General features: G+C 39.6%; 1 protein-coding gene across 5 annotated transcripts in view; it reads right to left on the bottom strand.

The window, feature by feature from the left end:
* The window catches only part of atp11c (ATPase phospholipid transporting 11C), a 266,736-nt gene extending 259,795 nt beyond the window's left edge, over positions 1–6,941 (bottom strand). For 3 of the 5 annotated variants that reach the window (XM_039766150.1, XM_039766151.1, XM_039766152.1), the window contains exon 1: positions 6,463–6,941. In XM_039766150.1, coding sequence (XP_039622084.1) covers positions 6,463–6,489 — 27 coding nt within the window. In that variant the 5' untranslated portion in view covers positions 6,490–6,941. The remainder of the gene's footprint in view (positions 1–6,462) is intronic. The other 2 variants (XM_039766154.1, XM_039766149.1) reach the window with 2 other exon arrangements.
* Positions 6,942–14,013: the final 7,072 nt, after the last annotated feature.

The raw sequence follows: 14,013 nt of genomic DNA, 5'->3' as shown, positions 1-14,013 counted from the left end.
TGCATCCGTCACTCCTACCGCAGACCTCACCACGGTCACACTTCCCTCGTACATATCCTGTACAACTCTTACGTATTTCTCTGCCACTCCCGACTTCCTCATACAATACCACAACTCCTCTCGAGGCACCCTGTCATATGCTTTCTCCAGGTTCACAAAGACGCAATGCAACTCCTTCTGGCCTTCTCTAAACTTCTCCATCAACATCCTCAGAGCAAACATTGCATCTGTGGTGCTCTTTCTTGGCATGAAACCATGCTGCTGCTCACTAATCATCACCTCACTTCTTAACCTAGTTTCCACTACTCTTTCCCATATCTTAACGCTGTGGCACATCAATTTTATTCTCCTGTAGTTACTGCAGTCCTGCACATCCCCCTTATTCTTAAATATCAGCACCAGTACACTACTTCTCCACTCCTCAGGCATCCTCTCACATTTCAAGATTCCATTAAACAATCTGGTTAAAAACTCCACTACCATCTCTCCTAAACACCTCCATGCTTCCATAGGTATGTCATCTGGAGCAACGGCCTTTCCATTTTTCATCCTCTTCATAGCTGTCCTTACTTCCTCCTTTCTAATCCGTTGTACTTCCTGATTCACTATCTCTACATCATCCAACCTCTTCTCTCTCGTTCTCTTCATTCATCAGCCTCTCAAAGTACTCTTTCCATCTGCTCAACACATTCTCCTTACTTGTGAGCACATTTACATCTTTATTCTTTTATTACCCTAACCTGCTGCACATCTTTCCCAGCTCGGTCTCTCTGTCTAGACAATTGGTACAGGTCCTTTTCTCCCTCCTTAGTGTCCAACCTCTCATACAACTCATCACATGCCTTTTCTTTAGCCTTCACCACCTCTCTCTTCACCTTGCACCTTATCCCCTTGTACTTTTGCCTACTTTCTGCATCTCTCTGACTATCCCACTTCTTTTTCCATCCTCTTCCTCTGTATGCTCTCCTGTACTTCCCCATTCCACCACCAGGTTTCCTTTTCCTCCTTCCTCTTTCCAGTTGTCATGGCAAGCACCCTTCTTGCTGTCACTCTTACTACATCTGCTGTAGTTTCCCAGCTGTCTGGTAACTCTTCACTGCCACCCAGTGCCTGTCTCACCTCCTCCTAGAGCTTAACTAACTGAAAGTCAAAAATCAAATCTATGTCATTGATATCACTGACTGAGACAAAAAACTTTACAAATTCCAGTTGAGGCTGTTAGTTGCTAGAATGCACTGCCCAACTAGACAAGAAAAGAGAAAGCAGATAAGGAATGTAACACTTGCTTGGAAGAACTGATTTATTCATACATTTCACTGTATAAGGCAGCCTATAATTACATGAAATGACAATAAATGAGTAAGAAAAAGGATGCATTGATGTATATTTTTAGCAAATCTTCAACTACAGCACCACACACAAGCTTTTAAGAAACACCCATTTTTCTGCTATTATTTTGTGACATACACCCTCCTCTGCTGTAATTCAACTTTTTACTTTCAATAGCCTAATTATAACTTAGTGGTCTTCCTTTATGTCATGCTAAAGTAATACAGTTCAGTTAATATCTAAGATCACGATATCTCTCTGCAAACATTCAATGTGCAAGTGGGCTGTTTCCATGTTTTAATGTCTTTCTTTGTATATTTTCAGGATGAAATGATACTTATCCAGCAGTGACGAGACAGAAGGGTCAATCATTTGAAGTGTGAATGCTCTAGTGTAACAAGGTGGCCCCAGTTAGGTTCAGGATTAACTTAATTTTTTTATATCCTGACACAAAGTAGTAGCTACAAGATTAAACACATTTGTGAAAAGAACTATAAAATGCCTCTGGCAGCTTAAGACTGTAAAATTAGGAAAATGGCAAGAATTGCTTTCCTTTAAATATTACAAACAATATCATGAGGATCCTAAGGCACACATTTTTTTCGTGTATTTTACGATTTCAAGCTGTCTATTACCTGTACCTTTAGAATTCCGATTGTCATTTCCATTTCCAATATTTAGAACATGCCACATGTATACACCTTGAATGTTCATGTTGCCTAATTAACCTTAAGCTTCCATGGGCAAATGGTCAAGACCAATTTACAGTATAGTTAAGGCGTTAAAGTAGGTACACACACACACACACATACCTGCACATACACATACACAAACAAAAACATGTAAAAAACAAACAAACAACAAAAACCCTTTCAAGATTCAGAACTAATGGAAGGTAAGAAAGACTTGATACTTTTTAATTATAAAATTAAAGTGAGTCATAAAGATAAATAATATAAGGCAAATGATAAAGAAAATAAGATGTCCACAATACACTACCCTTTCCATTAGCTTTGGGAATGACACAATTTAATATGTAAGAGTGGACATAATGAGAATTTTCATGTTCTTAAGACATCAGTCACACAAGAGTATTATCATAATCTCTCTGTAGTGAAGGTTGGAATATACTGTATTTCTTATTAAGATGAACTATTGCAAGCCTAGATAACAAAAACACAGCTTATAAGCAAAAACTGTTTAATATTTTGTTCATATTGCCTTTAAGCTTACATAATGTATGTGAAAATCAAAGTTAAACAAATTCAGGAAGCAAGAGAGAGATTATTTTGATTGCAAAACAAATGTGGACAATGAATCAATGGCTCCTATTTCAGGACATGTCCCACCACTATTAAACTTTTTGATAAACATGCCAAGATGCACAATACTCCCATATTCAAAAATGCTCCCTCGTGCCCATTTTATACCAGTTATGAACAGCACTAATTTTGACCAAATCCCAAGGAGTGTACTTTGGTGTTAAACGCAGTTTTTATGGGTACCCCATTGTCTCTTGCTACAACAAGAAGAGCAAATATTTCTTCTCCACGGTTTAATCTATCAGTGATAAGGAAAGAAAGGTAGCTTGCTGACAATAAAGCTACATTCTCGTTTGTTCATATCTGTGTTTGTCAAAACCTGTGGAGTTTCAGTAGAACATTTTCTTTCCTGGACAGTTCTTGTTTCCTCTGAACTTGGTACTTTTATTATACTGTACATTACTGAAAGGTACATGTGATTTTAAATCACCTTGGTGTGAGTATGGCATGTGAATATACCCTTAGATGGACTGGACCCTATCCAAGATTGGCTCCTGCCTTGTGCCCAAAGCTGTTGGGATGTCATCAGCTCTCCCCAACCCTAAACTGGAGAAGGGGCATTAAGGGAAAACTCCATCCGAAAATTACCGTTTGTTTATCTGTTATTTACCTACTGTTTGTAGTACTGATCAAGCAAAATTTTTCATTTCATGTATTACAGAGAAAACAAGGATCCTGACAAAATAGGCATCAAGGAGGAAGTATTCCAAACAACAGCAAACAATATCATAATGTCTATTAAAAATTTCTAAATTTACTAATGTTTCATAATATGTCTGAAATCCAGATGTATGCTCACAACAACCAAAAAACATATTTTTATTAAAATATTTCTAAATTGTAATTATTATCATACATTTTTAATGGTGCCTTTAAAACACTCAAGGCCACATTGCAAAGCAAAAATATACACATCTGGAACATTGTGAACATATGACTGGCTATCCAGTATGGATTACGTGACATCAGTACATTGAGATACTTTTAATGTACATCTTAATATCGTTTGCTGCTTATTCAGAGTTGGCCCCCACTGAAGGCTATTGTGTCAGGAACTCTGTTATCTCCACACTCCATAAATACATGAAATTACAAACGTTCTCAGCCATCACTACAAATTGTGCAGGGTAACAGAAAAAATATTTTTCAGGTAGAGTATCAGATTTGGATTTTCATTGTTACTCATAAAATCTACTAATGTTTATATTCTCATCTGTTTTGTTTTCAGGGCGGTTTTCTTTTTGAGAAAAATATGTAACATGCTTTTGCTATTCCATGTATTACTTTTGAAAATAAGCACCAAAATAATATGCTGAATTTGTCAAAATTAAAATGAACATTTGTTTTAAACAATAACATGAATACATATTTTATATTTATTTTTGTTGGCATTATGTGGTGTGGTTATCAATTAATGTATTGTTTTGTGTCAAATTTTAATATAGAATATTAATATTACAGGAAAATTATTTGCTATCAGTATTTACAATGTTAAATCTAAAACAAGGCATCAATATAGAAATTTTAGAATGGATCCTTCACAAAGTCTGTAAGGTACATCTTGTTTGATCCAAGACATAACTGCAGTACCTGACAGGGTAAATGCTAAGCAATGGAAGGAAAACTACCAATATGTCTCTGCCCACCATCCAGAGTATAGCAGTTAACCAGCTACTCACATGTTCTGAAAGTGAATGTTCTTAGAAACTAAGAGTTCATGGCCACATGAGAAAAAAATAAAATGACCTCAAATATTAAGTAATTATTGAGTGCATGGTAAAAAAGCGAACAAATTAAATATGATAACTAACATTTACAGCTGTCAATGTGACTACAGCCTCTAGGTTTAAATGGAAAAAATGACAAGTGCAACAATACTATTTTTATAACTCTTTATCACCATCTAGAACTACTCAGAAAATGAAGGGTGATAGATTCAAAACCCTAAACAAATTTAAAGATAGCAAAACAGCACAAAGTTACCAGAAAACACAACTTACAGTACAAGTGATGTCCAAAAAAAAAAAAAAAAGAAGATATAAAAGTTAGTTATCGGTCATTTTCTTTTATAGTTCGTGCGTACATGCAAATTAAGCAGGTGCTCTTACTTCTACTGCAATGCATACATACAGTATATGTATTATTACTGGCCAGAAAAAAGGATCTGAAATTGTGTTTATCTAGTTCTCCATCCATAAATGCAGTGCTCTTACCGGGTTAACTCCAGGCTTGGTCACAATATTTTTCTTTAATGTACTGGGATACTGAGACAAATCTGTGATCTTTTCACTGTGAGTGCAACAGTTAAAGAATAATAGAACTATATTCAATACATATACATTACAAAATGGCAGAACCATGTGAAAGTGTTCTTCTGAACTTCTACATTTAATGGATTCTTGGTTCTTGTGGAGGAATCAGGGCGCCAACAATATTCAGAATGAGTGCAGAGTTAATACATTCTGTCATGGTTCTGGGAGTTTTTCTTTTTTTTTTTTGTTCCAACAACAAAACAGAATATACAACTTCACATATTTTTTTCATTTTGTGAATAAGTTTCTTTATGCCGCTGCTTACTGCCCAGCTAACTAATGCACAATTCACTACAGCTTGTGGTTCCCCGCTGTACAGCTAGTCTCGATGTACAAACATTAAACCACAAGACTTTATATTGCAGTAGTTTTCTTCTCCTCACAGGACCCGTTTAAGAACAGCTACAAGCCTACCTCTAAAAACCATCTGCTCTGTTGCAGCATTTACTATATGTAATTAAAAGTGTGAAAAGAAGCTGTGATTCCTTTTGTGTCTGCTTGTGTTTTCTTACCCGCTACCCGTAAGTACACGTTAGATTAGCTGGAGACTGGTCGTGTGTGTGTGTGTATGTGTGTGTGTGTGTGTGTGTGTGTGTGTGTGTGTACTACAAATAGACTAGTTGGTTAAGGTTTGGTTCCTGCCTTGTGCCGGACCCTGTCAGATCAGGCTCCTAGATCTAGCTGTGTTGAACTGGATTATGCAGGTTGGGGAATATTTTAATGTCTAAACTTGCATGTGAGACTGTGCTGGGCTGCTGACATTTTTGGTGATGTTCCAGAAAAGCTTACGTTACGTTACTTTCCTTGTACAACCGATGTACTAAAGCGTACCTAGCAATGCTTTAATTTCTCGCAACAATTTAAATCAAAGAGGCCTTTCTAATGTTGAAAGCAAAAGGGTATATTTTCCCGTGTACACCTCCGATTTATATTTACCTAATTTTTTTTTTACTGACAAAATGCTTAAGCAGATGTGAAAAGAAAATGAAGTGAAAGAAAAGCAGAGGTTCATCAGTGTAACAGTCAGGGTTGTTTATCTTACGCAAACAAGCCATGTTGGGAAGAAGCATTCAGAACAGGCGCTTTGCACTAACGAATGTGCTCACGAGTCAAGGAACTGAAATCAAATCACAGCAGGGAAAGTGATCTCTAAGAGACTGTACGGAATCCCAAAGGCTTGCTGCGCATCTAGAAGCATCTTGGCAATTTTAAGGTTTTATTTATCTAATGCGCTCTCCGTCACGAGAACTCGCGAAACGTGCAGTTTCTTAAAAAATACAAATAAATGCAACGTGCAATGCCACAATAGTAACTGACAAGCCGCCGGATTTACACCAAAACACAATGACGTTTAAGGATCCGACGAAGACCGCATGTAGTAGACATTACTACACGCGTTTCAGCAGGGCAAAGAGGTGCTCAGGTGGGACAGCGGTGACAAACAGACACCCATAGCTAAACTGTCACTCCATGCGCGAGGCACGCGCGCTTTTACCTACCCAGCGGCTCAGGCAGCGACGCAGCATCTCCAGACAGTGCCGTGTTACGGGGGCGTGGGTGCTTTGTCTTTAAATGGTCGGCTTCTTCTCAGCTGCTCATGTTTCCTTGCAGATCCCGAAGCTGCTTTATCTTCTGTCCATCTCCAGTCATTAACATTCCTCCTGTCAATGGGAATGACCACCTCTTGCTCGCTCCGGTGCAGCTTCAAACCCTTGCACCTCCAGATCTGCCGGGTCATAAACTGATCGGACCCTACAGCCAGGTATAGCCGTGTGTTCCAGTAAATGCTTGCTTAAGACCCTCCTCTCCAAAAATACCAGAGCCACCCAAAATAAGTTTAACAGCAGTCCGTTTACAACCCAGTGTTAGCCCCCCTTATCTTCTCCGTCAAGCTGCACTCTTCCTTAAACCAACTTCCCCTTCTATGGCACCACCTCCCGGCCAGGGCGCGGTGACACCCAAAGCACTCTGGGAGATGTAGTCTATTAAGTAAAATACAGTACCCCATTGCAATAAATAAATAAATAATTTCTGTTCTTCTGAACAGAAACTATACAGTAGTGTATTCTAAAAGCTTCACCTATTTATATTTTTCATTGACAAATAAATATGCACACATACATTTGTTTAATGAAGAGGTAGGCAAGCTTTGGACTTGTGAAAAGTAAATACCTTTAATGCCTATTGAACAGTGCCATTCAACCCCACTCTTATACTGTGATGTGCCAAGGCTTTGTGTAATGCATAGGTTACAAACTTCAGTGATGTGGCTACTTAATTTTGAACCCTTTTCCACACAACTCCTTAGTCCTCCTAATAAATGACAGCATAATCTACTGTAGCGCCCTGTGAGGGAAGAAAACACACCAGACCATGTTTTCTCGATGCAGGCAAAACCTACTGAACTTTATTATTGAACATGCTTAAAACTATATATATAACTGTTGCCTCTCCACTCATCACCCCACTTCCTCCCACACTGCAGTGCTGGTGAATTGTGTCTTTACAGTGGCACAGCGCTTCTAGCCACTACACTATTTAAGGGATATGGATACCACTAAATCTTATGTGTGCGTACAATTCAGGGAAAGAATGGACAAGGCTTAAAATTTTAAGTGGCTTTGAACATGGAGTTGTTATGGTCACTGGCAAGATTATATCAGGAAGAGCAACGGGGCCTTTCCTGCATGATTGTGTCATGGGTATATTAGGAATCAGCCTTCATTCAAAAAATATCAGACCAAAGATGGACCAGCAACCAGAAGAAGAATATCTAACAAAGAGGCTGATAAAGGTTGAAGCAAACTATGTGGAATAACTGCAGTGTTCCCAATGGTCCAAACATAAACAAAATAATCAAAACCCAGTCAACTAACAGCTAAGTACAATAATGGAAAACTCATCATACCCTGTTATAGACAGACTTTGGCATTGCAAGAAGGAAGAAGGTGCGGCTACAGTGGGCTATGAACCAAAAAAACATCAGACAATGAAGGAGTACAGATACAGTGTCTGGTCAGATAAATCCAACTTCCTGTTGACTCATGCTGATGGATGCTCCAGGATATTTCTTTGAAAACATCAAAGTCTTTGGATCCATCCTGCAAGGTAATAACAATGCACAATGGTGGTGGAAAGGTGATATTGTTGGAGGTTTGGTTGGGTCACATATTTAGATGCTGAATGGCAACTCCCTAACATCTGTTTCCTGCACTGCCATTGCCTGTCTAATGCATTGGAAATGTTATGCTCCTTATGCCTTAATTCAAATGATATTCAGATTATCATCTAAAAGTAATTATAATTATAATGATGGTGATGGTGATTATTAACAAATTATCCATCCATCCATTATTCAAACCACTATATCCTAACAGCAGGGTGATGGGGGTCTGCTGGAGCCAATCCCAGCCAACACAGGGCGCAAGGCAGGAAACAAACCCCGGGCAGGGTGCCAGCCCACCGCTCGTCGCACACATACACACACACACGCACACACACACACCAAGCACACACACACACACCACACACTAGGGACAATTTAGGATCGCCAATGCACCTAACCTGCATGTCTTTGGACTGTGGGAGGAAACCGGAATACCCGGTGGAAACCCACACAGACACAAGGAAAACATGCAAACTTCACACAGGGAGGAGCCGGCGCTACCAGTGCGCCACCGTGCTCAATATTTTTTTCACAATTTGAATACAACACAGAACATTACTAAAGGGAGAGAAGGCTAATAAATTTAAAGGATAGATGGTGGGGTTAAAACAGCCAGGAGGAACAGAAAAGGGTAGAGAAAAATGTAGAAAGTCCTGCATGTCGATGCTGCAAAATGCAGTAAAATAACAGAGTTATTGAAATCTGCGACAGCATCAAGTAAATGTTATCAAAACTCATAAGTCTCCTAGATGCTCCCGGATATCAACATGTTCTCCCGCACTCCGGGAAGCAAACCCGGGTCTCCTAACTGCGAGGCGGCAGCGCTACCCACTGCGCCACCGTATTACCAAGTTATAATAATAATAATAAAAAGTTAAGAGTGTACAACACAGTACCAAATTATTGTCAGGTATGCTAAATCAAACATGATATTTTTATAGAGAGTCAATCATTCAGCAAATCTGTTTTTTAATACAGGTTAAAAAACACTTCTGTGATTTTAAAAATTAAGATTCATATACAGTAAATTATTCTGTATCATTCAACTTATGAATTCTACCATATGTTTTTAGACTTCTCCTATTATTTTATAGTAAACTATTCATATTTACTTAACATGGCTGGCACAGTTCAATGCTTCCTGTAATGTCCACATGTCACTATTATTGCCATCATATACAGTATTTTATTACAGCAAATTATTCATGAAACAGCATACATTACAGCATATATATCTTCTTCTTGTTTCAGCTGCTCCTGTTAAGGGTTGCCACAGCAGATAATTTTTTTCCATATCTTCCTATCCTCTGCATCTTGTTCTGTTACACCCATCACCTGCATTTCCTCTCTCACCACATCCATAAACCTTCACTTAGGCCTTCCTCTTTTCCTCTTGCCTGGCAGCTCTATCTTTAGAATCCTTTTCCCAATATACCCAGCATCTCTTCTCTGCACATGTCCAAACCAACGCAATCTTGCCTCTCTGACTTTGTCTTCAAACCTACAACCTGAGCTGACCCTCTAATGTACTCATTTCTAATCCTGTCCATCCTCGTCACACCCAATGCAAATCTTAGGATATTTAACTGTCTCCAACCCATATAACATAGCTGGTCTCACTACCATCCTGTAGACCTTCCCTTTCACTCATATTGCTACTCAACTGTTACAAATTTCTCCTGACACTCTTCTTCACCCATCCCACCCTGCCTGCACTCTTTTTTTACCTCTCTTCCACAATCCCAGTTACTCTATACTGTTGATTCCAAGTATTTAAACTCATCCACCTTCGCCAACTCTATTCCCTGCATCCTCACCATTCCAATGACTTCACTTCTGATTTAAACACATGTATTATGTCTTGTTCCTACTGACCTTCATTGCTCTCTTCTCTACAGCATATCGCGACCTCTCCAGGGTCTCCTCGACCTGCTCTCTACTCTCGCTACAGATCAGAATGTCATCAACAAACATCAAAGTCCATAGGGACTCCCGTCTAATCTTATCTATCAAGCTGTCCATTACCGTTGAAAATAAGAAAGGGCTCAAAGCCGTTCTGTGATGTAATCCCACCTCCATATTGAATGCATACGTCACTCCTACTGCAGACCTCACCACTGTCACACTTCCCTCGTACATATCCTGTACAACTCTTACATACTTCTCTGCCACTCCCGACTTCCTCATACAATATCACAGCTCCTCTCGAGGCACCCTGTCATATGCTTTCTTCAGATCCACAAAGATGCAATGCAACTCCTTCTGGCCTATTCTATATTTCTCCATCAACACCTTGAGAGCAAACATTGCATCTGTGGTGCTCTTTCCTGGCATAAAGCCATACTGCTGCTCACTAATCATCACCTCCCTTCTTAATCTAGGTTCCACTACTCTTTCCCTTAATTTCATGCTGTGGCTCATCAATTTTATACTTCTGTAGTTACTACAGCTCTGCACATCCCCCTTATTCTTAAATATTGGTACCATTACACTTCTTCTACTCCTCTGGCATCCTCTCACTTTCCAAGATTCCATTAAACAATCTGGTTAAAAACTCCACTGCTTTTTCTCCTAAACACCTCCATGCTTCCACAGGTATGTCATATGGACCAATCGCCTTTCCATGCTTCATCCTCTTCATAGCTGTCCTTATTTCCTCCTTAAAAATCCTTTGCTCTTCCTGATTCACTATCTCTTCATCATCACACCTCAAAGTACTGTTTCCCATCTGCTCAACACACCTTCCTCACTTGTGAGTATGTTTCCATCTTTATCCTTTATCACCCTAACCTGCTGCACATCTTTCCCGGCTGGGTCCTTCTGTCTAGCCAAGTGTCCAACCTGTTATACAACTAATTATACGCCTTATCTCCTTGTACTTTTGTCTATTTTCTGCATCTCTTTGACTATTCCACTCCTTCTTTGCCTAACTCTTCCACTGTACACTATCCTGTACTTCCTCATTCCACCAACAAGTTTCCTTTCCCTCCTTCCTCTGTCCAGATATCACACCAAGCATCCTTCTTGCTGTCACCCTTACTACTTCTACTGTAGTTTCCCAGCTGTCTGGTAACTCTTCACTGCCACCAAGTGCCTGTCTTACTACTTCACTGAACTCAACCTTGTGTTCTTCCTTTTTCAACTTCCATCATTTGTTCTTTGTCTCCACCCTCACTCTACTCCTCTTCTTGATCTCCAGTGTCATCCTTAAGACCACCACCCTATTCTGCCAAACTACACTTTCCCCTGCCACCATTTTGCAGTCTTCAATCTCCTTCAGATTGAGTATCCTGAATAGGCTATCATCTATCTGTGCACATCTTCCTTCACTCTTTAATGTCACCCAAGGTTCCTCCGTCTTCTTAAAATATGTATTCACCACAGCCACGTCCATCCTTTTTGAAAAATCCACTATCATCTGACCTTCTTCATTCCTCTCCTTGACACCATACCTACCCATCACCTCCTCATCTCCTCTGTTCCCTTCACAAACATGTCTATTGAAATCCGCTCCAATCACCACTCTCTGTCCCTTGGGAACACTGTACATCACTTCATTCAACTCACTCCAGAAATCTTCTTTCTCATTCACTGCACACCCAACTTGCAGGGCATATGCACTATCAATATTCATCATCATACCTTCAATTTCCAGCTTCATAATCATCACCCTGCCTGACACTATTTTCACCTCCAAAACACTCTTGACGTACTGCTCCTTCAGAGTAACTCCTACCCCATTTCTCCTCCCATCCACACCATGATAGAACAATTTGAATCCACCTCCGATCCACCTGGACTTACTCACCTTCCATTTAGTCTTTTGCACGCACAATATATCAACCTTCCTTCTCTCAATCACATCAGCTAACTCTCTCCCTTTACCAGTCATACTGCCAACATTCAAAGTTCCTACCCTCAGTTCCACTGTTTTTAATTTCCTCTTTTTCTCCTGCCTCCAGACATGTCTCCCCCATCTACTTCTCCTTCTACGGCCAACAGTAGCCCAATTTCCACCAGCACCCAGGACTGGTGGCGGCTGTTGTTAACCTGGGCCTCGACCGATCCGGTATGGAAATCTGCATTGTTGTCTGCATATTTAACTGGCAACATTTTACACCGGATGCTCTTCCTGACGTAACCCTCCCCAGTTATCTGGGCTTGGGACTGGCACGAAGAAAGAAAGATAGATTTTTTTTGTTTTTTATTTCACCTTATACAATTTCTTGTATTAGGAATTTGTTAGTTTTCACATACCCCTTGGGTTCACAGCACAGGGTCATCCATTGTACAGCACCCCTGGAGAAATTGAAGGTTAATGGCCTTGCTCAAGAGCCCAGAAGAGTTTTGGCAGTGACAGGGATTTGAACCGGCAATATTCGGGATACCAGCGCAGATCCTTAGCCTCAGAGCCACCACTCCACCCTAAATAGATAGATAGATAGATAGATAGATAGATAGATAGATAGATAGATAGATAGATAGATAGATAGATAGATAGATAGATAGATAGATAGATAGATAGATAGATAGATAGATATAGAAAAAAGAAACAAACTTGCTGCTTCTCTACCCACAAAGGATTCTGAAGCCCTGACTAGCCTATGTAGGTGTCTAACACACTTACCCACTCTACTCCACTATATACTTGGTACTGTTCCCTTATCACCTCCCATATCTTCTCAGAACCTCTTCCTTTCTTCTTCCCACTAGTCAAGTGCTTCTCATCTATGTTCCTCCCAATTTCACACTCCCACTGAGAATGTCCAGATTTGGGTTTTAAGTTTGTGCCATATACCACTTCTGAAAAAACCTTGGAGAGATAATATTTCCAGTGATGTATACACTGTGTATATCCTTAGAAATCCCTCTGGTGGTCCCAAAAACTGTTCTTCTCAGCCCATTGATCTGTTAAAGATTCAGACAAACCTTAAGTTATTTAATCTTTCAAATGGGCTGCAGGGAAGAATGTACAGTGTCACCCTGCTGCCACATATCGATCTGATGAGCCATATCACTCTGTAGGTGGTGTTCAATACAATTATGGACCATAACAACCCATAGCTACAGTAGCTTATTCTCCTAATTTCACTGCTTTCAGCCTTGGTCCTGATGCAGTTCCATTAATACACTCAATAACAGGGTACATACAGGCTGCTCAAATTTAGAGGTAGAAGGTAACTTTGAAATGTAGGAGGAAGCATGAAGCATATGGAACGTATGCAATTCAGTTTAGACAGTATCAAAGTTTGAATGGGCAAATACATCTGGAGAAAGAAACACTTGACCCTACAATGAATTAATGGTTGTGGGTAGTTCGAATCTGTCTTGACAGAATCAGGTGCAAACGTAGAACACACTCATGCTCCCACTTACACTATGAGGCCCATTTAAAATAATCAATTAATATATGTATCTTAAGACCATTAGAGGGACTCCAAGGTAAGGTTTAAGGTTCTTATTTAGTCATGTGCACGCAAGAAAACATGACATTTTCTTTCTTAGCTGCATCCAAAACAGAAAAAATAAATCACATAGAGGCAACTGATTAAAATTTACTAAAATCAATTAAATCAATTGAAAACAGTACTTTGTTAGCTACCTGTGAAAGTTTAGACTTTTAACTATACAGTAACAGAATAGACAAATAAACTCTATGACCCTAAACATTTTTATGCACTGATACAGAGTGTTGCCTCATTCACCACAAGAGGAACCACCTCAGTCTCATCACAGTAAACAAATTGCAGGTTATCTTACAGTCATGTGCTAGGGCAGTTTCTCTGCTTTTCCACTTGTGATGTCTCACATTTGCATTTTGTTTTCTTTATCCGAATTTCTGATTGGATATTTTTGAGAAATGTAAAGTCTCTGTTGCATTGCT

The sequence above is a fragment of the Polypterus senegalus genome, chromosome 10, assembly GCF_016835505.1.
Source record: "Polypterus senegalus isolate Bchr_013 chromosome 10, ASM1683550v1, whole genome shotgun sequence".
Classification (NCBI taxonomy): domain Eukaryota; kingdom Metazoa; phylum Chordata; class Cladistia; order Polypteriformes; family Polypteridae; genus Polypterus; species Polypterus senegalus.
Note: the sequence above shows the minus strand (reverse complement) of the source record. Positions and strands in the feature narration are given on the sequence as shown.